The sequence below is a fragment of the Mytilus trossulus genome, chromosome 4 (genome assembly GCF_036588685.1).
Source record: "Mytilus trossulus isolate FHL-02 chromosome 4, PNRI_Mtr1.1.1.hap1, whole genome shotgun sequence".
Classification (NCBI taxonomy): Eukaryota; Metazoa; Mollusca; class Bivalvia; order Mytilida; family Mytilidae; genus Mytilus; species Mytilus trossulus.
The window spans coordinates 31,903,085-31,931,070 of NC_086376.1; the positions used below are offsets into that span (position 1 = coordinate 31,903,085).

At 31.4% G+C, this 27,986-nt stretch overlaps 1 protein-coding gene across 1 annotated transcript; it reads left to right on the forward strand.

The window, feature by feature from the left end:
- Positions 1 to 16: 16 nt before the first annotated feature.
- On the forward strand, positions 17 to 27,986 carry LOC134715117 (leucine-rich repeat-containing protein let-4-like). Its single transcript, XM_063577046.1, has 9 exons — positions 17 to 82; positions 3,288 to 3,359; positions 8,388 to 8,462; positions 9,840 to 9,911; positions 12,845 to 12,919; positions 14,227 to 14,298; positions 24,291 to 24,359; positions 25,866 to 25,937; positions 27,638 to 27,986. The coding sequence occupies exons 2-9, from the start codon at positions 3,334 to 3,336 to the stop codon at positions 27,708 to 27,710; spliced, it is 534 nt and encodes a 177-aa protein (XP_063433116.1). The 5' UTR covers positions 17 to 82; positions 3,288 to 3,333; the 3' UTR covers positions 27,711 to 27,986.

Consider the following 27,986-nt stretch of genomic DNA (forward strand, 5'->3'; position numbering starts at 1 on the left):
TGCATTTTAGATACCTATCTGACAACGAAATATCGGATCTTGGAACTGGAGCATTCGTCAATCTTCCCGGACTTTACAATCTGTAAGTTCGTTTATATTCAAAATGTTACATTTCAAATGCCCGAATGATCATTGCTGGTATTTGCGTTTGAGTTGAAAAAAGGTTTAACATTTCATAATAATTTTTCAGAAATAATATTTTTTCGAGTCATCTAGTACTCCAGAGGTTTATGTTTCTTGTCTGTCATAATTATGAGTTTGTAGTTCTATACGGCAGACCGCTGATTTTCACTAACAGATATTTTTTATATATATGTTCTTTTTATACATAGTACGGTGATAAAATTATGTCAAGCATTTGTCATTACGGATAAGATAAACAGTTGTAGTAAATATGGTGATTTTTTAATCTGAACATTTGACCGAGCATGAACGACTGAAGTAAAAAAAAATCATTGATAAAAGATATGCAAGATCGTTAATGACAGTGACATGACAGACTTTGAGAAATACCACATCACCATCAAATCACACAAACTTTAAAAAAAAAAAAAAAACTCTTTTTAAGAATGGGTGTAAACTCGATCTTCTTGAAATGGTTCGAAGTTTCAGGTAAAAGAAAAAAAAGAAAAACCCGTCGTGTCGCTAATAAATGAATAAAATTCCATCAAATTGTTTTCTTTTTGTAAATTCTCAAAATGCAATAACTGTACCGTAAATTTCATTTGCCCTCATGCTTATTAAGAAGTTGAAAATACAACTGAACTTTCTGATCTGACAACCTTTATAGTCTGAAATACATAATTAAAATAAGCTATTCATGAAATACTTTTTATATATTTTTTTAAAGATAATCAATAAGAACAAAATAAAATAAAAAACATTTTTGATGTACTATCTTACACGTTTTCCTCCATTTACTGTGTATCTTATATTTAAATAAAACTTCTCTAAACTGTTTTGATTTTTTTTAATTCTTTTTAAAAAATCATTGTTTTCCCTTAGATTTTATTTACACACGTACCAACTAAATAAACAAAGTTACAGCTGACCTTTCAGTTTTTGAGATACTTTACAATCCAGATCTGTTATGCCAAATTTAAAAAACGAACATCAATTCATGAGTCGTTTCATTACATGTATTTAAAATAATCATAAAGAACAGAAAAAAAACTTCTAAATGTACTATCTAAAACGTTTTTCTCCGTTTTTAATTATAATCCATAAAAATTGCTTAAGTCAACAGGTTCTGGAAATTTTTCCTTATCATCGGAACGTTTACAAGCTCTACTGTAACGGAGACCGTTAAGACCTCAAGGATTCACTATTGAAGAGTTATCATATTAAACATTGCATGGCGTAGAATCATAAATTTTAGAAATATAGTTTATCTTCAGTCGGGTTTCGTCCAATTGTTTATGTCTTTTGTACTGAGGTACCAACATTACAATTACAATAACAGTCATCAACCGAAGGTATAATCTCAAACATCAATTCAGAACCTACAAATGATTGCTATATACAAAAACTGCGATAATTGAACTCAAAAACGATCGAGATGGGTTGCGCTGACAGGGTTAGTGTCTCCTATGTTTTGAATCCATCAATCAAATCAGCACACTCCTAATAGGCCAGCTAACAGGAAAGTTGTTATATATGATGAAAGACTTTAATCTAGTTTATCTATTTAGAGTACTGAATCCCAATATGAAAAGGTTAACTTTTTAAGATCTCGTTTAAACTTTTTTTATTTCCGAGATTTATAAAAAAAACTTAGGCCTTTGGAAGATTAATTATTACATTCTTCATGATATCGACTATGTTAAAAATAAAAATAAAAAAAACTAATAAATACATAAAAAAAAATAAAAAAATAAGTCAATTTAAAGAAATAAAAATTTACAAAATATTGAAAACCCTGAAATTGAATATACCTTAGAAGAGCTTTACTAACAGAAATGATTGTAAAACTATTTCATTGATATCTTATAAAAATATACTAAGTACATATTTTAAGGTTCTCTTCTTCAAAAGGTGTCAAGATGGACTTAATAAAAGACCGACCAAACTGATACTGATGTCTCTCTTATGATCATCTTAAAATCTCGAGATTCGTTATACGACAAATAAATCTTACTCATTTCATGCATAATTTTACCTACATATAGAAATTTTGGCCAATATTTGCAGTGAATGTATCCAATTTTACTGAACGCACTAAAGTGGGATATTCGTTGTTTGTATGTTCAAATTAAATATGCCATACGACTCATTTTCAATGTGAAATTCACTAATTAATCCAGATATATACATTTGAGAATCAAATGTCATCATGTACTTGCTCAAGTTTATTTTATTTTCCAAATGTTCATTATACAACAATATTATCCATCTTTAATAGAAATCCAACGTTTTACTAATGTAAATGAATGCGTATACTGTGGATTCATTTATTTTCGTGGATACCAATTTTCGTGGATTGAGGAACACTTATATGTTTGTGGATATTTAATTTCGTGGTTTTGGAGAAATCTGCATACAAGCCTTTAGAAAATTTAGTTTTTGGTGAACATTTAATTTCGTGTTTTTTTTGTTCCCACGAAATCCACGAAAATTGGTATCCAACGAATAATAATGAATCCACAGTATAACAAATGTTTACGAATAAAAGCGTACTGGTTAATGTTCAAATTTGACAAATCTTTATCAACAATACACTGTTACGACGTCATTTTATTGCTATACCCATTCTTTATTTAAGTTGTAAGTTGTGTTTTGTGTACTATTGTTTGTCTGTTTAGTTTGTTTTTTTCTTAAGTCGAGGCGTTGTCAGTTTATTTTCGCTAAATGAGTGTTAATGTTATTCTGGTTTCTTTTTGCCCTCTTCTATTGATGTCAAGTATGTCTTTGATTGTAACAAAGATTAATTTGAACATTTTTGTGAAAAGTGGATATTTAAGACTAATAGGGGAAAACTAATGGTAGTATCATTCAAAAGATATCAACCGGCGTCTTATTTGTAGTTGATTACATACAAAACAATATTACAGTTCCAAAAAAGCGATATTGTATTCATTTCTTGATTGTATCTGCGTTTTTCTTTTTCTATTTTTTTAAGGTAGTTTTTTTAAATCTTTTCCGCTTCTTCAAATCAATATATGTTATTTTGGCCTGTCTAAAGGATCTTTTGATAGTTTTATTGCATAACTAACAAATTTATCATGAAGTGTATTTTTTCCAAACAGTAGCATAAACGTGTAAACTATTTGCATAATTTATTATTTTAGATACCTATCTAACAACAAAATCTCAGAGCTTGAAACTGGAGCATTTATGAATCTGGTAACACTTAGAACTCTGTAAGTTGATTTAAAACATATTACATCAAACTACATATTACAAACTTAATGCTAGTGTGATATATATCTAATTAAAATGTTTGCAAAAAATGATTTATGCAATTTATTTTAACTATTAACACATAAAAAAGATAAAAATTATAGTCTTCATATTTTTAGAAGCTACTGTTATGTAGGGTATATTTAAGAAATGAAAGATTCTCTTTTTTATAAATTTGATTGGGTGTTAAAGTGTTGACCGAAGTTCATTTTTTATAATGAGTGGACTCTTTACTCTAAAATTGTTCGCACCGTCAACCTTTTTACAACACAATAAAGTTACTGAAAGACTATTCAATACATATAACTACAATTTTGATAGGATCATGAAAACACGATTTTAATCAAGTTTTTAATTATTTACCTGTGCACCATTGATGAATGGAAATGTAGGTTGATGCCATTATGGTAACTGAAAGTTTCCCTTACATCGCCATTACAGACATTGTATCTTCGTACATAATTGTGTCGCATCACGGTGCGGAGCTATTAGTTTCAGTCGACATACATGTCATATTGAAATATTTACCTATCACATATATATTCTGATTAGTTGCTTTATGATGCGACTGAGATACAGTGACAGCTATTGGCTGAACTGAGATAAAGAATTAAAGACTTTTCTCGTCTCAGGATAAGACATCAAATGCCGGATAATTAACTATGTGTATTTCAGTTCCGATCAACAGTCAATCATTCATGTTCGTTTCATTATACATATATTGCGCACTGAAGTTCAACACTGTTAATTTAGTTCACACCTCCAGAGTAGCGTCTTTTTGTAAATGTTTTAATTTTCAACAAGTACAGTAAACTCAATTTAATCGTATCTGATATTCTTCCTCAGTCATTAAGGTTTGCTGTTATATAGTTGTTCTTAATCAAATGTACTCGTCATCGTTTTGTTAACCTCTAGTATTGACCTAACAAAATTAATTTGCGGACTAGGTAGGCATATAAGCTGCTCTGATCCAAATCAATACTGACAAAGTGCGGATGATTTTAGCGCTCACATTCGTTATGTATAGCTTATAAAACAAATGAGCTTGTACTTCCGTGCCGCTAGTTTATTACTGTTAACAAAAATTATATATTTGTTATTATTGTTTAATGAAGCAGGCTGTTGATTTTTATGCACATAGGATTTTGTCATCCTTGGCGTTCTTGCATAAACTAGTATAATGACAATACAGTGATACTAAGTAGTCTTGTAAATATCAGCTGTACGAGTTAAAGAAACCGGCTTAATGCACGTTTCAGCCATGTATGATAACCGACATTTTCAAATTCACAACCATTAGTATATATTTTTAGCCTTTAGTCTGAATACTTGACCGAACAATACAGTTTAAATAGAAACTATTTTCATTGATAAAGAATACACACGATCGTCAGCGATATCAATATAACAGAAATTACGATATAATATAGCACAAAATTAACACAAAGTTATAGCTAAAGCAGCACAACACTGTATAAGCGATATGAGTTTGCTCATGAAATGGCAAACTTCATGAAATGGCCAACATGCGCTTCCTGACAAAAGTGGAATGTATCGTGTATCTGATAAGAAGATAAAATACGTTCTTTTTGTGTGTGTGGGTTTTTTTAAAATTTTATTACCTTTAATTCAATTTGAACACATGCCTGCTACAAAATTAAAAGAACGACACACCACGACAGACAAAACATGTATGTTCTACTTTGACAAGACGACAAAAAAGTATATTACTGAAGCCAAGGACAAATATTGTTGAAATCTGTAGATTATGAGATAAAGATTGCATGTCTAACATTAGATGAGGAAACTTTTTAAACATGAGATTTCAGTTTTCAAAAGAAAAAGACACCTTTCAACTGAATTATTCGTGTTTTAGCTGATAGTAATCAAGTAGTAGCCCACAATCTATTGTAGTACATTGTATCGATATGTCAATTTCTCATGGATATATTCACAAAGTGTTTTTTGGAATGTAACTTTAGTTTAAAAATATAATCTGACAACAGAATTTATTTGGCCACTTGTTGAATAAGATCATTTGATTTAGCTCACCTGACCCGAAGGGCCAAGTGATCTTTTCTCATCACTTTGCATCCGTCGTACATTTTGTAAAAAGGGTAAAATGTAGATTTCACTCATGGGTCTTATGTAGGCGAAACGAGCGTCTGGCTTACTAAATTATAATCCTGGTACCTTTGAAAACTATTTACACCACTGGGTCGATGCCACTGCTGGTGGACGTTTCGTCCCCGAGGGTATCACCAGACCAGTAGTCAACACTTCGGTGTTGACATGTATATCAATAATGTTGTCATTTTTATACATTTCCTGTTTACAAAACTTTAAATTTTTCGACAAACTAAGGATTTTTTATCCCTGGCATAGATTACCTTTGCCGTATTTGGCACAACCTTTTGGAATTTGGATCTTCAATGCTCTTCAACTTTGTACGCGCGTCTGGCGTACTAAATTATAATCCTGGTACCTTTGATGACTGTTTTCAGCAATTATGTTACGCAAAGTAAGATGTACAAATAAGTCAACATGACCAAAATGGTCAGTTGACCCCTTTAGGAGTAATTGCCCTTTTTTAGTTTTAACAAATTTTTGTAATCTTTTACAAAAATATTCTTCTTTAAAGCCTTTAAGATAAATTCAACCAAAGTTGTCCACAAATATTATTAGAGTCTAGTGTAGAAAATGTGTACGATAATCCCGCCTTTGAACCAAGATACCCGACATGGTTGAAAATAATACATAGGGAAAATTGCAGTTTTTGGCCAAAAAAAAACCCGTTCAATGTTATCCAATTTTCGTAAATTTTCTCAAAATATTTATAACTGTCTCATCTGGGCAAATTTAATTATAGATAGAAATAGTAAAGACATTTAATATTCGTAACAGTGAACCAATGCGAATGTAATTATTTAAAACTATACACTCCTATGACTGATATTTTTTATGAATCAAATAGACAGAAAGTTACGATTTAGTCATGGTATCTATGATGAGTTTATTTACAATGTGTAAAATGAAAATAATTATTATCTGAGAGGGACAAAATGTGCTGTACCGGCCGAAGCCCGCGATGAACAAGGGGACAGCTTTTTACAATTCCGGATATTTTTGAAAGGGAGTTAACGTAAATGACTCTCTACGGCTGGCAAAGTTTACAAAGTCAGAGGACAGAACTTTGTTCCAAAACAAAAAAAAATCCTATCATATAACCTTAAATCAAAATTTCTCAAAAAAACATTATTAAGTACGTAACTACAAGACTGATTCATTTGAAATAAATACCACAAGATGTAGAAATGTTAAAAGTCTAATTGTGTATTTTTCAAATACATAACACAAATCAAAAATATTTCCAGAAATGATTGATATGTATCCTAACCAAATTAAAATCGAAACATTTGTATCTGTGTTTAAGTAGTCAGAAAATGGAAACTTCCTTTATAAAAACTATGGCCAAAATATGAACAATGAAATTCAGACATTTTTAAGATATCTATTTTATAAATGTCGCGCAAATTTCACTTGGTAATATATTTTTTGAAAGATGTCGATTTTAGATGAAATGATAGGACATTTTTGGAGTGGAAACCCACATTTGTCTACTGACAAGTGAACGATAAAATCACCGGATACCAAATCGTCATCAAATTTAGAAAATGTATTAACGACGAAATTATTTTTTTATTCAAATTCAAACTGTTGATTTTTATTTGATGTGGTATGAGTGCCTATGAGACAATACTCCATCCAAGTCACATTTTTTTATCAAAAGAAAAACATTATAGATATAGGAAGATGAGTTATGAGTGCCAATGAGACAACCCTCCATCCAAATAACAATTACAATTAAAGTAAACCATTATAGATAAAGGTACGGCCTTCAACATGGGTAAAAGTACGTCCTTCAACATGGAGCCTTGGCCCATACCGGACAGCAAGCTATAATGGACCTTAAAAAATAACTATGTAAAACCATTCAAACCTGGATGTTACTAGTTGGTTTAATAAATGGGTTAAACAGGTACCATGCACAGCTTCAAAAATGATTAATTGTACGAGGTACATTATTTCAATTCTGAGGTCTGTTTAATGGTGTATGATTTAATTATTTACGAATCTTTTTTGTTGTCATACCGATTTGGTTGACCTTTATAGGGGTAAATTCAGTAAAAAATCTCCCATTGACTTATTTGCTAATCTATGTGTGGAAATAAATTTATACCTGATTTACCTTTAGAAATTAAAATCTTTCATATAACATTCATGAAAGTACAAATGTAGCCCTATCTTTTGCAACAATAAAAACATAGTTTCATGCGGCATTTTTTGGCATTCAGATGGCCTTTTTTACAAACAATGTAGATTCGCACTGAATTCCCATACTGACCCCCATTACTTTTAACCCTGAAGGGAAAAAAATTAGTACATTCAGCATTTATTTATTTTTTTTTTTTCAACTCTAGTTTTGATCTATCTACCAAAATATATCTATTACAAACATTATCTGCCAATCAGAAGAGCATATAACTTCAGTGTTATACAGAAAGCTCTCCCCTAAATGGGCGGTCCCTGATGACGTATATTTATTTACTGAATTTACCCCTATAGAATGTTTATTTCCCAAATGTTTAAAGACATGCTCCCGTTGTCGTACATGTTCCCTTCTTGTTCACGACAAGTCATTGGTCGTATTAGTCCCGCATTGTTTTCCATTTGTACAATATTTGCCAAAGATTTGGAAACAACCGAAATCCCACATAGAGTCGGAAATTATAAAACTTGCCATTGATAAGAATTCTTAAAAAGCTGCTAGACTTTGGGATGGCATGACTCACACTTGCCATAGATTAGAAATATGTCATAGATTTTGAACCCACCATAGATTTGAGTCCTACGTATTAGATACATGACACATTGTGTCCGTTGATAGCAATGCTTCAATATTTGTACTCATTTAATTATATCTGTAGATATTTGGAACACAATTTTTTAACAGAAGTGAAAACTGGAACGTTCGTAGGAATGGCAGGAAACCTTCGTACTTTGTGAGTTTAATTAATCATGTTTTTTACTCCTGATAATTCTAATATTAATTGATCGGCGATACGACATTCGTCTATCATAAATGTGGTAAGGAGGGTTAGTTTTTAAAAAAGCATGAAATTTTAAAGGAGTCATAATAGGCAAGATGAATAGTTATCCGAATACTTGAACTATGAACAATGCGTGTTTGTATTCAGCTACATCAAATATAAAACAAAAGATAACCATGCAATATGTTTCCTCCTAGTAATAACATATTCAAATTGTTATAAAACATCATGATCTTGAGTCATACAGAATATGCTTTGATGTTGTGTAGGATTTTATCACTTTTCAGTTTTTCTTGAATCTGCAAGAGAAAAATGAAGTTACTTTTGTTTCTAGTTTCAATTTGCCTAACTTTTTATTTTTTTCGATTCAATTTGGCTTGGTTTTTTTCATGAATCACTTATATTTAGATATAATGTGGTATGAGTGCCAATGAGACACCTCCCCATAGACCTCTTTGCATAGACATAAAATAGTTATATTACATATGCATGCTTAGCGGAATGTTCTAGTTCCAATAATTATTTCAAAAGCTTATAAAACAGGACTATCAAAATAAAATATAGGCTCTTTGTGGATTCTATTGAATATTGTTTTAGTCATTAAATAATTTAAGGTAAAAAAAAATGGGAAATGAAAATATGTGAAGTAATTAAAAAGAGACAGCAATTCATTCAACATCAAAGGCAAATCGATATACAGACTGAAAGGTAAAAGAAAAGTCTTTAACAACAAATAGGTAACATGCTCTAAATATCCTGGAATTTAAAACTGTTGTTAAAAATGTATATTTTATTACTTTACATAAAAAAGTCTATTCAATGTCTCATTAATTTTATGACAGGCAACCTACTGCTTAGAATCAAAGTGTCTTTAATATAGATTATTGCTGCTCTCAAAGGATCGAACTGAAGTATTAAATTTGAAGACAAAGATCTCAGCTAAATATCCCAAGATGTTTATTAGCTTAACTTTTATGAATTATAATACAATATTACAAAGGCTTACTTGATAAAATAGCAAGTTCAATGGTTTTCTCGATCAAACTCATTTTAATGTAATCACATAAGCAACACAACGAGTGCAGCATGTGGTGCTGGATCTGCTTACCCTTCCGGAGCACCTGAGATCACCCCTATTTTTTTGTTGGGGTTCATGTTGTTTATTCTTTAGTTTTCTATGTTGTGTCATGTGTACTATTGTTTTTCTGTTTGTCTTTTTCATTTTTAGCCATGGCGTTTGCTTTAGATTTATGAGTTTGACTGTCCCTTTGGTATCTTTCGTCCCTCTTTTATTTACAGATATTCGTAATGTTTGACGTTATTTTGTAGATCACTCAGATACAACGAACTATCACACATAGAAGCTGGGGCGTTTCTTAGACTTTCAGGACTTTATCACCTGTACGTGAGTTTTAAATAAAAGTTCAACACACGATTTTTGTTGTCTCGCGTGACGAAAGAAAAAAAATTATACATATGTATGATATTTCTGGCGGCGGCAGCGTCAACAATGTATAAGTTGGTATTTATGTCTAGTTTATGATGAACCATCAGTGGCAAGTCAAAGATATTTGATATGCAGTTGTAATAGTACTGGAACATCTCATCATCATGGAGATTATTTTGTTCCGCCCCCTCAGTTATAGTCTATTGACTTTAAACTTTTGCTTAGTTTTCATGTATTAGTTTTTGATTAGTTCAGTTTACGAAGAACCACAAGCGGTAAGTTAATGATAATTGGTATGCGGTTGTATGAACATTGTCAGATCTCATTTTAAAGGAGATTAATTAGCCCCGCCGCCTCATTCAATTTTGTCATTTAAAATCCGTTGATTTGTTCTGATTGATTGCACATTCTGTGTAATCAATCACAACCAATTTTGATGATACCTTCAGATTTTATCATAGCCACTTTCCGTTTTGAATTTTCCTCGGAGTCTACCATTTTGTCATTTTACAGTCAATATTTTGATCCGAATGCTTTACCTTTTCTTAAAACGTCTTGTTATAAAAGGTGCTACGTTTTATCACATTAAGTGCAATGTTCGTTTCAAATAATCAGCAAATAAGTTATATTGCACATTTAGAAATTCTATGTCAACGATTTCTAATATGAGGTGCCTCTTTTGCTTTTTAAGCAACACCGAGATAGAAATCTCGATATATCTACACTTAGCATTGACTCCAACATGTACATTATAATGGCTGTTGAAATATAACTCCGACCTTAATCCACATGTATTGTAACCTATTTGAAAATGCTATGTCTATTTCATTGTGTCAAATAATACAATTGAAAAAAAATACTCAAACTTTATTCATATTTTGAGGCATAACAAAAAGAATCAATTCATTCGAAATCGTAAAAATGTACAAAATCAAAATCATTTTAAAGTTTCGCAAAATTCTATCATTGCTTTTGCGCATATACGGCATATCGAAACATGACGTAATACGAATGAAAATGCCACATGTAAGTTTTTTCATCGCGTTTACTTTCTAAACTCGAATATAAAGTAACATCACAAAAGTACTGAACTTCAAGGACAATTTAAAACGGAAATTCCCTAATCAAATAACAAAATCAAATGATAGAACACATCAAACGAATGAACAACCATTGTCATATTCCTTACTTGGTACAGGCATTTTCAAAAGTAGAAAATGGTGGATTAAAGCTCTAAACTTCTCACTTGTATGACAGTCGCATAAGTATTGTAACCTATTCCATTATTTTGACAACGAAGTGTGAAAAAAAAAAGACACACAAGTTTAAAAAAATGTAGCAAATATGATCCCCGGACTATCACATACATGATGATTTTAAATTCACTATTTAAAATTCTTGGTTAAAAATTTAAAAATCCCAATTTGGAAGCCGAAATCGAGTCTTTTGTCAAATAGTTCTGTTTTCAATCGGACCGTCATAGTTAATATCTAATAATAAGTCCAAATCAAATGGCAAAAAATCAAAAGCTCAAATATATAATATAGCATGTACATAGAAATTTTAGGTACGTGTTGCTTTTTATACTCTTTTGCATTATTCGCACATTTACTGATTTCAGCAAATCAACATGGCGGCACTTTCAATGTGGGGTTTTAAGAATTAAAAGAATCAATCAGATTTTTCTTTCTTTTTTTAAAGAAATGATTCATGCAAAATACACATTAATCGAACAGTGGGTAAAATAGAAAAGCTACACACTAGAAATATGTGTAAGTTCCACCAATTCTATTTCTTGATCGAAAATGCCATTGTTTAAAACAAAAAGTTTCATTACCTCTAGCTATTACAAGAGGGGCGAAAGATAACAGAGGGACAGTCAAGAGATCGAAAACAAACTGACAACGCCCTGGCTAAAAAGGAAAAAGACAAATATACAAAACAAAAGACACAACATACAAAACTAAAGACAAAGCAACACGAATCCCGCCAAAAACTATCAAATGTTTTTTTTATTTGATGAATAGAACACATTTGTAAAAACACATCTTGCTGCGCATGTGGCACCAGTTGTGCTGCTCGTATAAGTGAAAACAAAACAGTGATATGTCTTATTCGGTAGGTCACATTCAGGGAAAGAGACAGGATTGTAGTTATATAAATTGTAACACAAGTATCGTCATATGTCAAACAAACATGCAATAACGGCCAACGAACTCGTAATGGAGTTTATAAAGTGTACGAAGGATATCTTTTAACTTGATCACTTGGATCTCTTTGTTCAAAGGCCTTCTTGTAAGCAGCAACCCTACATAAAGGAAATCATGATAGGCAATGCAACATGTTGTAATACATGTAGCCTAAAAGAAAACATTTGAACATTTAAAGCGAACCACACATCTTAACACTTCAGTAATTTGTATATCTTTTATGTCTGTTCAGACAATATAGGCTGCTAGATCCATAGTAATGTCACGTTTATCATTTACACGTTTTCTGTTGCTCAGATCTGATACCAACGAAAGTTTTAGCTAGGTAAATTAAACACCATGTTCTTCCAACAAACATGTACCAAGTCAGAAATATGAGAGTTGATTTTCAGTCATTTTGTTTGTTGGTATAGTCGGTAGGTCTTTTGTCAGTCTAATTACCTCAATGAAATATCGTTAAGGGTTTTGTTTTAATATCATTGTAAAACAGTGTTATCAAAAAGAGAACATGAAATGACAACTGGTGAATTTTCAGACTTAAACGATAGGTCATTACAGTGGTAGACAAAATGTTGATACGAAATTTTTACGTTACAATTTTCTTATAAAATTAAAAAACAAAACTCTATGTTTTTTGTCATGCTTTAATATCGCCAGTTAATTTATTTAATCTATAGATTTTTGGAACATAATTCATTGACAGAGATAAACAATAATACACTGGTAGGATTGACAGGAAATTTTCGTTCCTTGTGAGTATAGTTAATCTTATTGTTTAATCCTGATATAGTTGGACGCATTTATTGCAGTATCACTGGCTGTGACATTCCAGTTCCTTTGTACTACCAGGGGTGATCTGAGCCGGATCACCCCTACCAGAATACCCAGCTTCAGATTATTTGTTTATACATGCTTTCCGTTGTTCTGTAACATATTGACGGGAATATCGAATCCACTATAAAACTTATAATTTATTATACGGAAAAGAATATCTATCAAAATTCACGTAGAAAAAATCCAATTTATATGCTGGGATTCGAACTCAAGAACTTTAGCATATTCAGCCACATTACATACCATTACACCAGGACGACTGGATACGAACTATAAGCAATTTAAAGCACTTCACTTAAAGGACGCAAGATGTTTTTGTTGTTTAATTTGATTTTTTTGTTCAAAAGTGGGACGACTCGGTAAACAAGAGTGGGGCGATTTTTTCATAAAGTGGCGGTCTAGTGAGGGCCGATTGGCCAATAGGGGCGAGTTGACAATGTTTTTTATCAACTCATCGTGTTCGGGGTTCATTTATGGTATTATATACTTTATACAGATATATATATAAAGTATATTATAACGATTGTGTGGCGTTCTAAAATAGATGTCATGAATTGTAAATGGGTTATCGTCTAATCTTAAACAGCTGGGATTTAAAATAGTCCTTGTTGGATAACTATTACAGTAACCATGCGTTCACAAATAACAATTTGCTATACAAAATGTTACCAGATTTAATGTACCAGGATACATAGCAGACGATGTATATATATGTTATTTGTGGTGTTTATATAAAGCTAAGAAGATGTGACATGTTTACTAATGATGCTAATATCACAGAAATGTGATGTGGATGCAAGTATCAAAAAAGCAAAGTTTGCCCTCCACCAATATGAAACATCTATAACAAAAAGAAAGCTTTTAATTCCCGACATGATATATATAGCTTGTTTACCAATTCAAACGGAAACGATAAGCACTTAAATTAAGACTCCTGACTTTGAACGGATATACATACAGATGATAAATGTATGTCTTAGAGTTGTCAAATACCTTTGATTCCAATATCTTAATCGGAATAATCGACAATTGACAGTATACTCAAAACAATCAGTAAGATACTTTCAAAATATATGTCAGACAACTCAATCACACAATTCAGAATATTTAAGAATTTGATAATTGATATAGACAAGCGAAAACGACACTTTTACATGTTACATTGTTCATAACTATTTTCATGAATCCCATTAGAGAGTTCTCATGTAATAATGATATACTTTAGGAACTTGGGAAACAATTCATTGAAAAACATAGCAATTGGTACGCTGGATCATCTGACTGGACTTCAATATCTGTAAGTATAAAAAATGTATCTTATACGTTCAGGTATTTCACATCCAATGTTTTATGGAAATATTCTTTGTAAAGCACAAACATGTCAGTATTCACCTCAGAAACTAACAAACCCTTTAAATAGACTCATCAAGAAGGGATATAATTACGATACTGTTGTCATGTCATTAAAGATTGCTTATTTTTGCGTTAATATTGATTAACTTATAGGATCTTTGCATCGGAACTAAACACATTTATTCAAAAACCAGTTGTTGGCATGACACGTTCTTCTCATATATGTTATGATGGTTTGGTACTTAACCCCTAACGGGAAGGATTGTGCCTGATATTCATATGATGAAATCATAATCTTTCAATCAGTCTAATTGAAGTCTGGAGCTGGCATGTCAGTAAACTATAAGAGCTATAACGGACCTTTATAAAAAAGTTCAAAAAATGAATTAACCTTTATCATGACCTCTTGAGGTTGAGATGAATGCCCGTAACTGCCCTTGCCTTGTTGAGTTGTCGAATTAATTATCACAACAATTCAGCTTTATTTTCTTGACAAGTCGACATGCAACGGGGTCGATCGAGACGAGATAGGTTTAAACAATCAATCGTTAATGGATGATTAATTAAAATTCAACGTACCATGTAAAAGTGAGAATTTTTTACCCCTTTTATCCATCTTTCATCCTTACTGGCATTTATCTCGACCTAAAGACGAGTTGCCGAGATATCTTTTGTCGTCTTATCGCGATAAGTATGTCGACAGTTATCAAAGGTACGAGGATTATAATTTAGTACGCAAGACGCGCGTTTCGTCTACATAAGACTCATCAGTGACGCTCAAATCAAAAATATTTATAAACCCAAACAAGTACAAAGTTGAAGAGCATTGAGGATCCAAAATTTCAAAAAGTTGTGGCAAATGTCGACTTGTCCTAATGCCTGGGATAAGAAAATCCTTAGTTTTTCAAAAAGTTCAAAGTTTCTTGTACAGAAAATTTACAAAAAAAAGACCACATTATTCATATTCATGTCAACACCGAAGTGTTGACTACTTGGCTGGTGATACCCTAGGGAAGAAACGTCCACCAGCAGTGGTATCGACCCAGTGGTGTAAACAGTTATCAAAGGTACCAGGATTATAATTTAGTACGCCAGATGCGCGTTTCGTTGTTTTCATTATCAGACTAGTCGATGTAATGCTTCCATAATGTCGACTTGTTGAGATAATAGAGTCGACATATCGAGATAATATGTCGACTTATCAAAATAAAATATCAATTTGCCGAAATAATTATCTTGGCAACTAGTCATTTCGATGGCAGCTGTATGCCACTATAACAATATTCTCATAATTTGCTATAGGAAAATTAAACTATTGTTATATTGCGTTGAATTATTCCTTTATTTTACAACATTATAATCATATTCATTCACTAATTTTGCTTGTTACATTATTTCACTAAGAAACCAAGCTGTTCTTGATGCATCCTGTTATATTCCACTGATTACCCACGTTAGTAATAAGCTGCTGGTATATATGTATATAGTTTTTTTTATCCTGCAATTGGGTGTTCTACTATACAGATGCAGTCCTACAGATATCGCTATGCTGTATCTGTATACTATACAGATATCGCTTTAAAGCTCTGCCCACTGCCGGAATGGTATTGTTTGCACCTGTGTGACCTCAGAATGTGTATTCCAGTTGCATTCCAATGACGATGACAATTGTCGATTTCAAAATTTGAATGTGTATGATTGTAAACAGATATATCATTTTAAGTAGGGGTATTTGCGAAAAATACCAGTCGAGAGAATGTTAAATTCACGAGCCGTAAGGCGAGGGAAATTCATTCTCAAGACTGGTATTTTTCGCAAATACCCCTCCAAAACATGATATATCTGTTCAAGGTGGTACCCAACACTATAACTAAAATTAATTTGGCTCTCTTAATATTTCTTTTGACAAAGTTTTTACTTTGACCCTCTGACAAAAATATAAAACATTTAAAAAGTTTGAACCAACTGTTTTATCTGAAAAATTACACTGGTAATATAGCAGTTTGACAAACACTTATTTTATCATTGAGAAGCTTAATATTCCCTTAATAACACAACGTTATTAAAACGTTTAGCTTATTTTACAGAGCTATCTCCATGTAGTGATAGGTACCACCTTATTACACCGAATGTTAATGTGCAAAAACGCATTGATGATCGTTACGTTACAAGCGTCCAGTCGGATAGAGCATTTTTTGGCAAATACCACGGCAGAGAGAGTAAAAAAGGCATATTCTTTTGACAAATACCCCGGCGGCGTTAACAAATGAACGATACTCATTTGACAACAGTGAATTGGTGGAAAATACACTGGCTATCAACCAATCAAAACCCAGGATTCTTACATAAGGTGTAAATATGTTACAAAATCAACCATGTCAATTTCAGCATGCATGTTTAATGAATGTCAACTCTGAAGCGTAGGACAACTCGTACACTTCTGTTTCAAATTTGACAATGTTTTGTTATTTGTTTTCACTGTTGAAATTAGTTGTTATGTAAAAATAGATAATTATTCACATTGAGCGATGTATAATTGTTGAACACTCTAGATTCTTTTTTTGCGAACCCGTCTTCAGCGTAATGTGTGATTTTGATATTACTACGCGGGCCTCAATGGTCTTTCAAAACACAAATAATATACATAATTAATTGCAGGATAAAGACAATAACCGTTTCGTGTCTTTTAATATCAGCTGTTTTTTTACTCGGTTAGAAACAGGTGTAGTAGCTCGCTTAAAGCTCGGATACACCTTGTTTCCTAGCCTCGTACAAATACAGCTGATATTTAAAGACACTAAACAGTTATTGGCTATATACTATGTTAAAATTTCTTGAAATACAATTGTAACAGTATAACATTTTAATACATTATATTTTATTCTATCAATAGTCTAAACTTCTTTTTAGTGACTTCAGGAATGGAATAAGTTTCATTGTTCTGCTTTAGATATATATATTTATAATCTCGATCAAACATTTGATAAATATTTACCTTTGTCAATTTCTGATTAGTTACAAAATATATTTTTTTATGAAGAAAACCTAGGATTGTTAGGAAATAATTCAGACCAAAATATTGTTTGGTAAAAATTTTATATTCAAAGACTAATTGCTTTAAAGGTACTCTAAAATTTAAATTTGATTTTATCATTAAGTCGCAAATATTTTACCATTTTTTTTTTTAAATCGACAAGAAAATATATATAGTTTCTCTAAATCCAATTTTCAAAAATAGTAGTTTTTTTCAACATTAATCAGTTTGTTCCCCCAAATTACATGTTTCCTTACTTATGTGAAATTGGTAGGTTATCCAACATTTAAATACTTCTCGACAAAGTTCAGGGATATGTTTTATATATTCTAGAATTTTCTTATTTTCAAAACTCATCTTGAGAATTAACCAATTAATACCAACCACGCTGAGATAATTTAAAAAAAAATTCCAGCTTGAAATACAATTACCAATGAGTTAACATTATACCAAAGATGTTTATAGGGACATAACATACCTTTGTATGTCGATCATTTGTAACCTACCTTCTTCGTTTGACTTGATCATGGTGTTTCTTTTAACTTTATCTGGTTTACCATCCCAGATGTATTTATAACGTTTACTTTTTATTTCTTTTCTGAAATTTTCAAGAACTGTGCAGGCACTTGCCTAAAATGTAAAAAGTGATAAAACTAATGTTTTTATGATAAGAATTTCCCCGATTAAAGTTAAATTACGTTTCCCCCTTAAATGAAATAGTTTATTCATTTTCTCAATTTCATTCTCCCAGTTTAATTTTTCACATTCTTCTCTGTAATGACCAAAATATATTCCCAATGCTTTGACTTGTTTGTTTGTTCAAAAAATCCCAGCTATGGTATTTTTAATATATTTCAGTTTTTCTATCCATATAACCAGAAAATGATCCAAATATTTCTCTTTCGTTCGTAGAAGCATAAGTTAGTATCGTCAGCTGATTGTTAATTTTAATGATTTTAATTATCTAGCGTAACTACGAACCCTTTCATATTTCTGTTTTCTCGAGTCTTCACGGAGAAGACGAACAGAAGAGCTGATAAGGGACACCTCTGCCTTATTCCTCTTGAGTTATGAAATATTTCTGAAATCCATTCATTATTAATAACACAAGTTTGTGTCCCAGTAAATAAAGGTTTTATCCAGTTTATTAAAGATTCATTAAATTAAAAAAAATATCAAAGTGATTAACATAAAAAAAAACATTGTAAGGAAACAAAAACTTTAGTAAAATTTACAAAATGATTGCCCCTTCAATCGAATCGCATGGTCAATAATATCTTGAATTTGTCTCAAATTAAAACCAAAAAATCTGGTTTTTATATATCCTGTTTGATCTTCATTAATGATTGTTGGTAGTATCTTTTTTAAGCGTTGCGCTAGAAAAAATGACAATAGTCTTAAATCTACATTTAGTCAGGAAATAGGCAATAATTATCTATTAATAAATTATCCCCCTTTTTGAATAATAATGTCAAAATACTACCAGTATTCATTACCAGTGTTTAAAGCCTTGACTAGAAAATATCTTATTTTTCCCAAACAATCTGATAAAATTCAACTTTTAGACCATCTAGCCCTGGTGCTTTATTGCATTAATAGCTGAAGTACATTTTTCCATTGTAACTCTCCGTCACAAAATGATTTGTCAACATTATTTGAATTATTTTCTAATTCAGTTTCACAAATATGATTTTCGACTAAATCTTTTTTTTTTTCAATTACAACTGTACAGTTTTTCATAGTATTGCTTAGTTTTCGTCATTTAATCGACCTGGTCTGTTGTCCATATTTCCATTCTCGTCACTTAGTTTATTTATTGACTTTTTTACCTGTCTTTGTTATATTAAACCTAAAACATATGCATTATTTTTTTCCCCATTGTCAACCCATTTCCCCCTTGACCTAACCTGTGCACCTCTAGTTTTTTGTTCGTATATCTTACCTATTTGTAGTTCTTAATGTTATTTTTTCATTTGCATCCTCCTGTGGTAACGCATTTTTTAAGGTATTTCTCTCTTTCAGTTTTTTTTCTCTCTAGTTCCCGATTTAATTCTTTGTTTGCCTTTGCTTTATTCTTACAATATGCCTATGCTTACCTCCCTTATTTCATATTTTTAAACGTCCTACAATAATTGACGATCAGTATTATTATTTCCATTAGTATATTTATGGATAAGATTACTTATTATCTCTTTGTATTTTTCCTCTTTTAAAATAGAGTTGTTTATCTTTCAAATTCCCCTTTCTCTTTCTGACAAACCAGTCCTTATATTTTCTCGTTTGAATGTTTTACATTGTCTTATCGGGGCCTTTTATAGCTGACTATATGCGGTATAGGCTTTGCTCATTGTTGAAGGCCGTGCGGTGACCTATACTTGTTAATATTTGTGTCATTTTGGTCTTTTGTGGATAGTTGTCTCATTGGCAATCATACCACATCTTTCTTTTTTATATTAATAAAACGCTTTGATGATCAGTTGAACTAATTACAGCTTGTTTAATTTCACAATTTTCTACTAATGACTTTAAATCTGAGCCAATTAATATCATGTCTATTCTACTTGCCTGAGTGTTATCTCTCCTCCGCCATGTAAATTGTTGAGCGTTTGGATTCAAACATCTCCAGGTATCGATTAGTTCGTTTGATTTTAATATTAATTTCAAACTATTTACTGGCGTTGAATTATTCCTTTGTCATGATTTCAATACACTAAGCTCATCGACGGATTCAACTTGTAAAACTGAAACGAAAGTTGCCTCATTTTTAAACGGAATGGAAATGAAGTTGAGTTCACGACGTATTTGCTATGTATTATGTACATCGCTCGTTCCTAGTTATTCAAGGTAATCGTGTGCAAACACATTTGTTTTCTATTTTTTTTTCTTTTGCTTTTTTGACCGAAATATAGTTACATACACTTATTCATGCGAATTGCCTACATGGTATTAAAAAAAATCGAAAAACAATAGGATATTTACCTAGTTTTGATATAATGAATAAGACAAAACGCTCGTCTGGCGTATTCAGTTAAAAGCCTTGTACTTTTGATAAATATTTATACCACTGGATCGATATCACTGCTGGTGGACGTGTCGTCCCCGAGGGTATCACCAGCCCAGAAGTCAGCACTCCGGTGTTGACATGAATATCAATTATATGGTCATAAATGTCCTGTTACAAAACTTTGAATTTTTCGAAAAACTAAGGATTTTCTTATGCAGAGAATAGATTACCTTAGCCGTATTTGGCACAACTTTTAGGATTTTTGAGTCATCAATGCTCTTCAACTTTGTACTTGTTTGGCTGTATATACATTTTGATAAGAGCGTTACTGCTGAGTCTTATGTAGACGAAACGCGCGTCAGGCGTACACAAAATTATAATCCTGGTACCTTTGATAACTATCTGCACCACTAGGTCGATGCCACTGCTATTGTACGTTTCGTCGCCGAGGGTATCACCAGCCCAGTAGTCAACACTTCGGTGTTGACATGAATATCAATAATGTGGCCATTGTTATAAATTCCTTGTTTACAAAACTCTGAATTTTTCGAAAAAAACTAAGGATTTTTTTTATCCCAGGCATAGATTAGCTTAGACGTATTTGGCGTAACTTTTTGGAATTTTGGATCCTAAATGCTCTTTAACTTTGTACTTGTTTGGCTTTATAAATATTTTGATATGAGCGTCACTGATGAGTCTTATGTAGACGAAACGCGCGTCTGGCGTACACAAAATTTTAATCCTGGTTCATTTGATAACTATTTACACCACTTTGTCGATGCCACTGCATGTGGACGTTTCGTCCCCGAGGGTATCACCAGCCCAGTTGTCAAAACTTTTCAATTCCAAAGTGTTGTTTTTTTACATTCCAATTGGGTCAAAATAAGAAATTTTGGCGATTTTCACAAAATCGACAGGATTTTAGCCAAAGAGGGAGGGCCAATTTGCCGGAGATTTGTTTCATTCGATAAGATAGGTAAATCATGTTTTAAATAGCCCTAAAGATGCTAATTATAGTACAAGAAAATACGTCACATAATTTATTTTCATACCTTGAACAGGTATTCCTACAAAAACAAGGCAAAGACTATATATTGTTTTTTTTAATATTGATTTTATTTTATTATTAACATCCTTAAAGCAAGGTGGCATACTACGTTACTTGTCAAGGAGCCAAATAATATCGAACAAATTCAAATCGTGATTTTCTCATTCTGAATATACATTTATGTATATCTGTATTTGTCCTGGTCTTTTGTTTAATGTTTTATCGTCTAAAAGATATAATGAGATAGTACATGTATATATTTTTACCGGAGAACATCTTACATCAGTTGGTCATAGATCAATGTTATATGGTCGTTTCTGTCATTTTAACAAATCGGCCCATCGTTGAGATACAAATGCAACAGCTTCTTGATGTTTTGCCTACAATCACGATTTGTAGTGTAACTGATTTGTTCTGTTGTGTTGTTTTATTTTCTGATGACTTGGGTGCCGGTGTAGGGACGGTGGTAAACATTTCAGTACTAGTATCTATACAGTTTGTGAATTGGCGACAACATTGTTGTTGACTGTATGTGTTACATATAATACCATCTTCTTCAAATGTTTCGAAAAAATGTTTGTGTTGTTTTGAAACTTGTATACAATGGCCTTATTTGAAGTTATGTGTATATTACACCTGCAACATGTAGAATTCATTGCTATAGAATTAATTCTCGTGTTATTGGTTATGTTCAGTTCAACGGCAGTTGCTTCTTGAATATATGTAATAAATGTAAACATATGAATAGAAAGTGCGTCAAGACTATGGACAGTCATAAGAATGCACGCAATAAGCAATACGTTATTTTTTCTTTGATACATGTAAAATGATAAACTAATAAACTATACAGTCAAAATGAACCAGATTGACTCTATAAATTAAGCAAACATAAAAAAAAATATGATAGAGACATTAACATTTAATATAAAAACACAAAAAATGCTAAATGCGAGATTCAAACCCTTTTAACAAAACCATCAATTTATAGTAGTTCTGTGCTTTATGGATGGAGCTACGGCGATTAGTTATTAAGAAGCTATATCGGTACAATTTATCGATGTTATAATTTTTTCTTTAAAAAGTTGTTTTTTATGTAATAAGGACACACTAAGCCAATCTCCTTTTAAGGGAAAAACTAGTACAAATAACAACAGTCTTAAAAAGCACAACTTTTTTTTGGTTTGAAATGTCCTTCTGGGGGGATTCCCTGTTTTTCTTACCTAAAAAAAACGAAAATCCGCATATTGGACTTACATCCTTTTTCAGGCTTAAATTAACTATTGATCACACATATCATAATATATGTAAATCGATATATTGATCAAAGAGCATTTTTATTTTTTGGTTTTTATTGTAAATTTTATTCTGTCGGCACTTTTAGAAATTAGCCCTTCTGTGAAAGAAATACCCGGCAAATTGGCCCTACCTCAAATTTAGGACCAGGAAACATAGTGAGCAGGCGTTGACAAACTTAATATTACAAACATTTTTTTTAAAGATATTTTTTGTCGACGCATGCGCTTTATGTTTCATGTCCATAAATAAATATAAAATTTACCCATTTTCCTTGATTTTACATTGAAACATCAATCAAAATCAGTACTATTTGTGACGTCATGTATAAAACGCAAGAACGTAAATAATCAATAATTAGAATTATGTCCAGTCTAGTAACTGTAAAAGCTATGAATTATTATGATATTGGTCAATAAATCTTAATTTGAAATTTAAGCAAGAAAAGGGGGCCATTTTAGGGTTTATCGAACCTACAGAATTGGTCGGATTTCTACCAAATTTAGGACCAGGAAACATAGAGTGCCGACAACTAAATATTCAAGTTTAATAAGAAAAATGTAATTACAAACATATTTTTTCGTCGACGTATGCGCTCAATGTTTCCTGTCCAATAATCAATGGAAATTTACCAATTGTCGTTGATTTTTCGTAGAAAAAAAAGAGTACTCTTAATGACGTCATCAGTAGAACGTACGAAATTAAATGTTCAACAAAAATACTTATTTCCTACTTATTCACTGTATAAGCTATAACTCATTTTGATATTGGTCAATAAATCGTAATTTGAAATTTAAGCTAAAAAGAGGGTCAATTTAGGCCGAATCTGATCGGCCATTATGAAAAAAGTGTGTCAGAAATTATATCTGATATTATTCCTCAGTCATAATAATGTTCCATCATTACCGAACTGAACAAAGAAATAACACGACATGTGCAGTAAACGATGCAGGGAATGCTTACCCTTCCAGAGCACCTGATTTCACTCAAGGTTTTTAGTGGCGTTCGTGTTGTTTCTTATTTATCATTTACGTAAGTCTTTGTTCACTCCTTGGTTTTGATTGTTATTGTCTACTCACTCAAGCACCAAATCTAAACAAATTACATTCAAAGTTCGTATTAAGTCAAACAAATAATGCGAACATTACTTATATAAAATTGTTACTTGGATGGAGAGTTGTCTCATTTGCACTCCAACCACATCTTCCTATATTTATATATTTAATTACTTCGTCGCCTAATTTTTTAATTTGTTAACGCTACGTTACGAGACGTTACTACAATAACGTTACTATGTTAATAAAAAGTATGAACAACCAAAACACCATTCTTTATTAGAAGCCAATCGAAGCCGAACGCTTGCAGATTGACGAATATATTCGTCGCTAGAAAGCATTTTTTCAAACTAATAAATATACATCATTTCTTAAGAACTTTAAACTTGCTATCAAAACGAGGAAGTACCTGAAAGTATTCATGTAAAAGGATGTATTGATAACATATATTGAACACGTAACAAAGAGTATCGCCTATTAATTTCATGTGTTTTAATTATAGGTATTTAGATGAAAACATGATCTATGATGCGTTGTTTATTGAATATCTACCAACGACATTGAACTTATTGTAAGTTATAAAGCTCTCTTTTTATCTCCTGTCCTCATGTTTATTCACTACATTTTACGCTATATTTGATAACACGTATTTGCGGTTAAATGGTGATACAATATATTTGTAAAATAATTGTATACAAGAATATACAGAACACATACATACATATGGGATCGAGAAGTTAAATAATGAACCAAACATACCACCAAATGTAATTTGGTGAGGGTTGTCTCATTGACATTATCAACAATATACGGTAGTGTATAAATTTGTCGTTTTTTTTAAGATAATGTGACAGCTGTCTCTTGATATTCACTGCAAGAAAATGTAAGTTTTGTACTCCGAAAGATAGTTTTCAATTAAAAAGAAATCTACCTTTTTTTTTCGTTTTTTCTTTTTTTTTAAAACTTTTCGACTTTTCATATACATTTAAAAAAAAATAATAATGTCATTGTTTGTCATCAGAAGCATTACCATTAATCCTTGTACACGTCGCGACAAAATTTCCTCGGCATCTTTTTTATTCTTGTAATTCTGTCAAGGGATTACGTGGTTTGTCCTTTACGAGGGTCATTTTTGCAGAATATTTCTTTGAGTTCGATTTTCACATCACGTGATTTCTAATATTGGATGTCTTAATATTGTGTCATTCGTGTACATTGTATGGAGTATCTTGTGTCTAAATGGGTCGAATACATTACCTTTATACGGATATGCCTTATTTAGTATATGTATCTTTGTGCCAAATAATGGTTAAATTGAATAATACTCATTTCATTCACCTTGATCACTGACCAAAAGTCAATAGTGATTGAGTTGCAATTCATGAACTACTACTACCTGTCCTTAAATAACAGAGAACACGTTTGTTTTAAAAACAAGTTATGCAATTTTTCACAGATTGCAGGACTAACATGTCAAATTATATTCCTTTATACGTGATTTGATTTACAGACCATGATAGAAAGTATTTGTCGAGGACTTCGAATTCCTAGTCTTACCACATACGCTGATCATGAATACAATGTTGGCTGCTGTACTCGTATTTTAACTTATTATGTTTGTTCATTTTGTTCACATATCGTTATAAAATGAAGTTTGATACGACTTGCATACACGTGAGAGATTTTTAGCTAGATTTATTTATTTTGATGCATGCAAGTCAGGAATATGACAGTTGTTATCCTTTCGTTCGATGTGTTTTTGATTTTGTTTGCCATTTGATAAGGGACTCTTAGTTTTGAATTTTTCTCGTTTTTTGCACTATCATTGTTTCATTGAAAATAGTAATGGTCTCGTACATTCTCAATTAGCGTTTTATTCTCAAATTAAAGAAAACATTTTATGAGAGTGCAAACAATAATTGAACTTTGGCTCATACTTGTAAGGATTAAAAAACAAGGATTTCAGCAACTTGTTAACGAGACGACAACCAAACGATGCAATCGTCCAAGAGTGATAACTTGCATTAAGATTCTATCAATAATCAATTGCTTATTTATTCATTTTTTTTTAAATCAGATCACTGAAAAACAATTCTTTCGATGGCATAGCGAATGGAACATTCCGAGGATTAAGTCAATTACGGTATTTGTAAGTACATATGTATTTGTAACATTGTACAACTAGGATTGTATTTTTTCCAGGATACTTTCTATATTCTTGATCCTCTTTTTAAATGTAATTACAGTTCTTGAGATGATTTACTGGTAGTATTTATTTAGTCATGCTAGGTTTATTAATTTAAATTTTCACTTTGGACTATTTTTTTTATTTTTTTTATTTTTTAAGGATTTCTTACAATAAAAAGACATCGATTGTGTATATGTCAGGTTAGCGTGTGGAAAACTAGACTTTGTTCCTTTTTGTTTTTTCATTAGATTGTCTGGAAACGATGTTTCATCATGAATAGTTTGTTTCCATTCTAAAACGTGTTTGCGTATCTAATACGTACAAAACAATATGAACAATTAAAACGTTAAGTCATAATTCGAAACAGATTAAAAGAGAGGTTTCATATGGAAATTTATTTGGTACATATTATCTGAACGAATTAAACATGTTTGTTTGCATTGTCAAAACCCTCTGCTTATGAATATTATCCGGTGAAATAAGATAAATATTATCCGGTGATAAAAGATGGATAATATTTAGAACGATTGAATTTGATGTTGCAAAACATTATCAGTCAAATGAGGAATGTTGTGACTTTTTTTGCGACTTTTGCATGACGAAAGATAACGTCAATATAGGTCGTCATATAACATATTCTCATTAGTAATACTGTTAACAAACCCGTAGAAAATATGCAGTATAAATATATTAATCTAACTGATAAATTAGTTTTTAAAAGTAACGCTTTTTATACCTATCGACATTGATTGCTAACATAAGGCCCTTTGCTAATCGGTTCTCAACAAGAGTTTCCTTTGATAAAGAAAGAGTTTCAAAAATAATCCCTATTCAAGAAAAGGGCAATTGTTGTTGTTCCTATTACACTCTATCGATTTCAATATTTGGATTGGTATCAAATTTTTTCGAGTGTTACACCCTCTGTATCGATATTGGTTGATGACAAGCCCATAAAGGAAAATGCCATTTAGTATTCTATTATCAATTAGCCTACAAAATTCGAAAGGCAACATGTAATTAACAATTGATAAAGTCTTTGTATTAATTTGATTTGGGTTTTTCCCCTTATTATTAGTTTTTTTCATTTTATTACTATGCAATAATAATTCCTGTAACCACCTGTTTTTTTTTCCAACAATTAATTATATAAAAGACACATTGTTCCTAATTATGATGTCATTATAAAAGCCAACTGCATTGATAAAGATCGGCTTATTTCTTTGAACGCTGCTCTGGTCAAACAGTTATATAATCGGTAGGGTGGCTTTATATTCAAATGAGTCTTAAAGATTATAATAAACAGAAGAGGTTACATATGAATTTTTCATGTGATGTCTGCATATGGCTTTCCAACTATGATTGTATAGGAAGCCCACATTGTTCCTGGTTATTTAACCATAGCCGCAAAATGAATATAAGTTTTAAAACGAATGCAAAACCTAATGTTGTCGTTCGAAATATGGGGTAAATTGAAGTTCTATAATGACAGTAAATATATGACCGTACAGAATGTTATCATACATATAAATACATATATTTTTGTGTCACTCTTATATAATGAAACATGAAGTTTTTATCTTGTTGTTAATTATTTTATTAGACAATTGGCATATTTCTTAGATATGTGTTATTATGATTAAACACATTGTTGTTATTTATAGGTATTTAGATGGTAACCATATTTCTGACTTGTCATTTGTCGTATCGTTATCAAATTTATTAGAATTATTGTAAGTATAACAAATTATTCATTATTAGAAAAATAAAATAAAATGAGGTCATTGATCTTATATTGAATAATTCTGACAATGTCAACATGTTTTCTTTATCATTCTCTACATTAACGTCCTTGTCGATCCTTGTTTCCCCGGGTACCAGTGGACTTTTTTTTCCCAGATGGCGTGAAAACAACATCGCAACACCAAGGTTTTGAACACATGACTTTTTTTCATAAACCACTGAATTTGATTGTTCATATTATTCATGTCGGGGTATTTTATAGCTGACCAT

Excerpts from the sequence above, each read along its gene's own strand:
- LOC134715117 (XM_063577046.1), top strand. The coding sequence starts at position 3,334 with ATGAATCTGGTAACACTTAGAACTCT. Across the intron at positions 3,360-8,387 it reads CTGGTAACACTTAGAACTCT|ATATTTGGAACACAATTTTT; the intron begins GTAAGTTGATTT and ends TTATATCTGTAG. Across the intron at positions 8,463-9,839 it reads GCAGGAAACCTTCGTACTTT|ATCACTCAGATACAACGAAC; the intron begins GTGAGTTTAATT and ends GTTATTTTGTAG.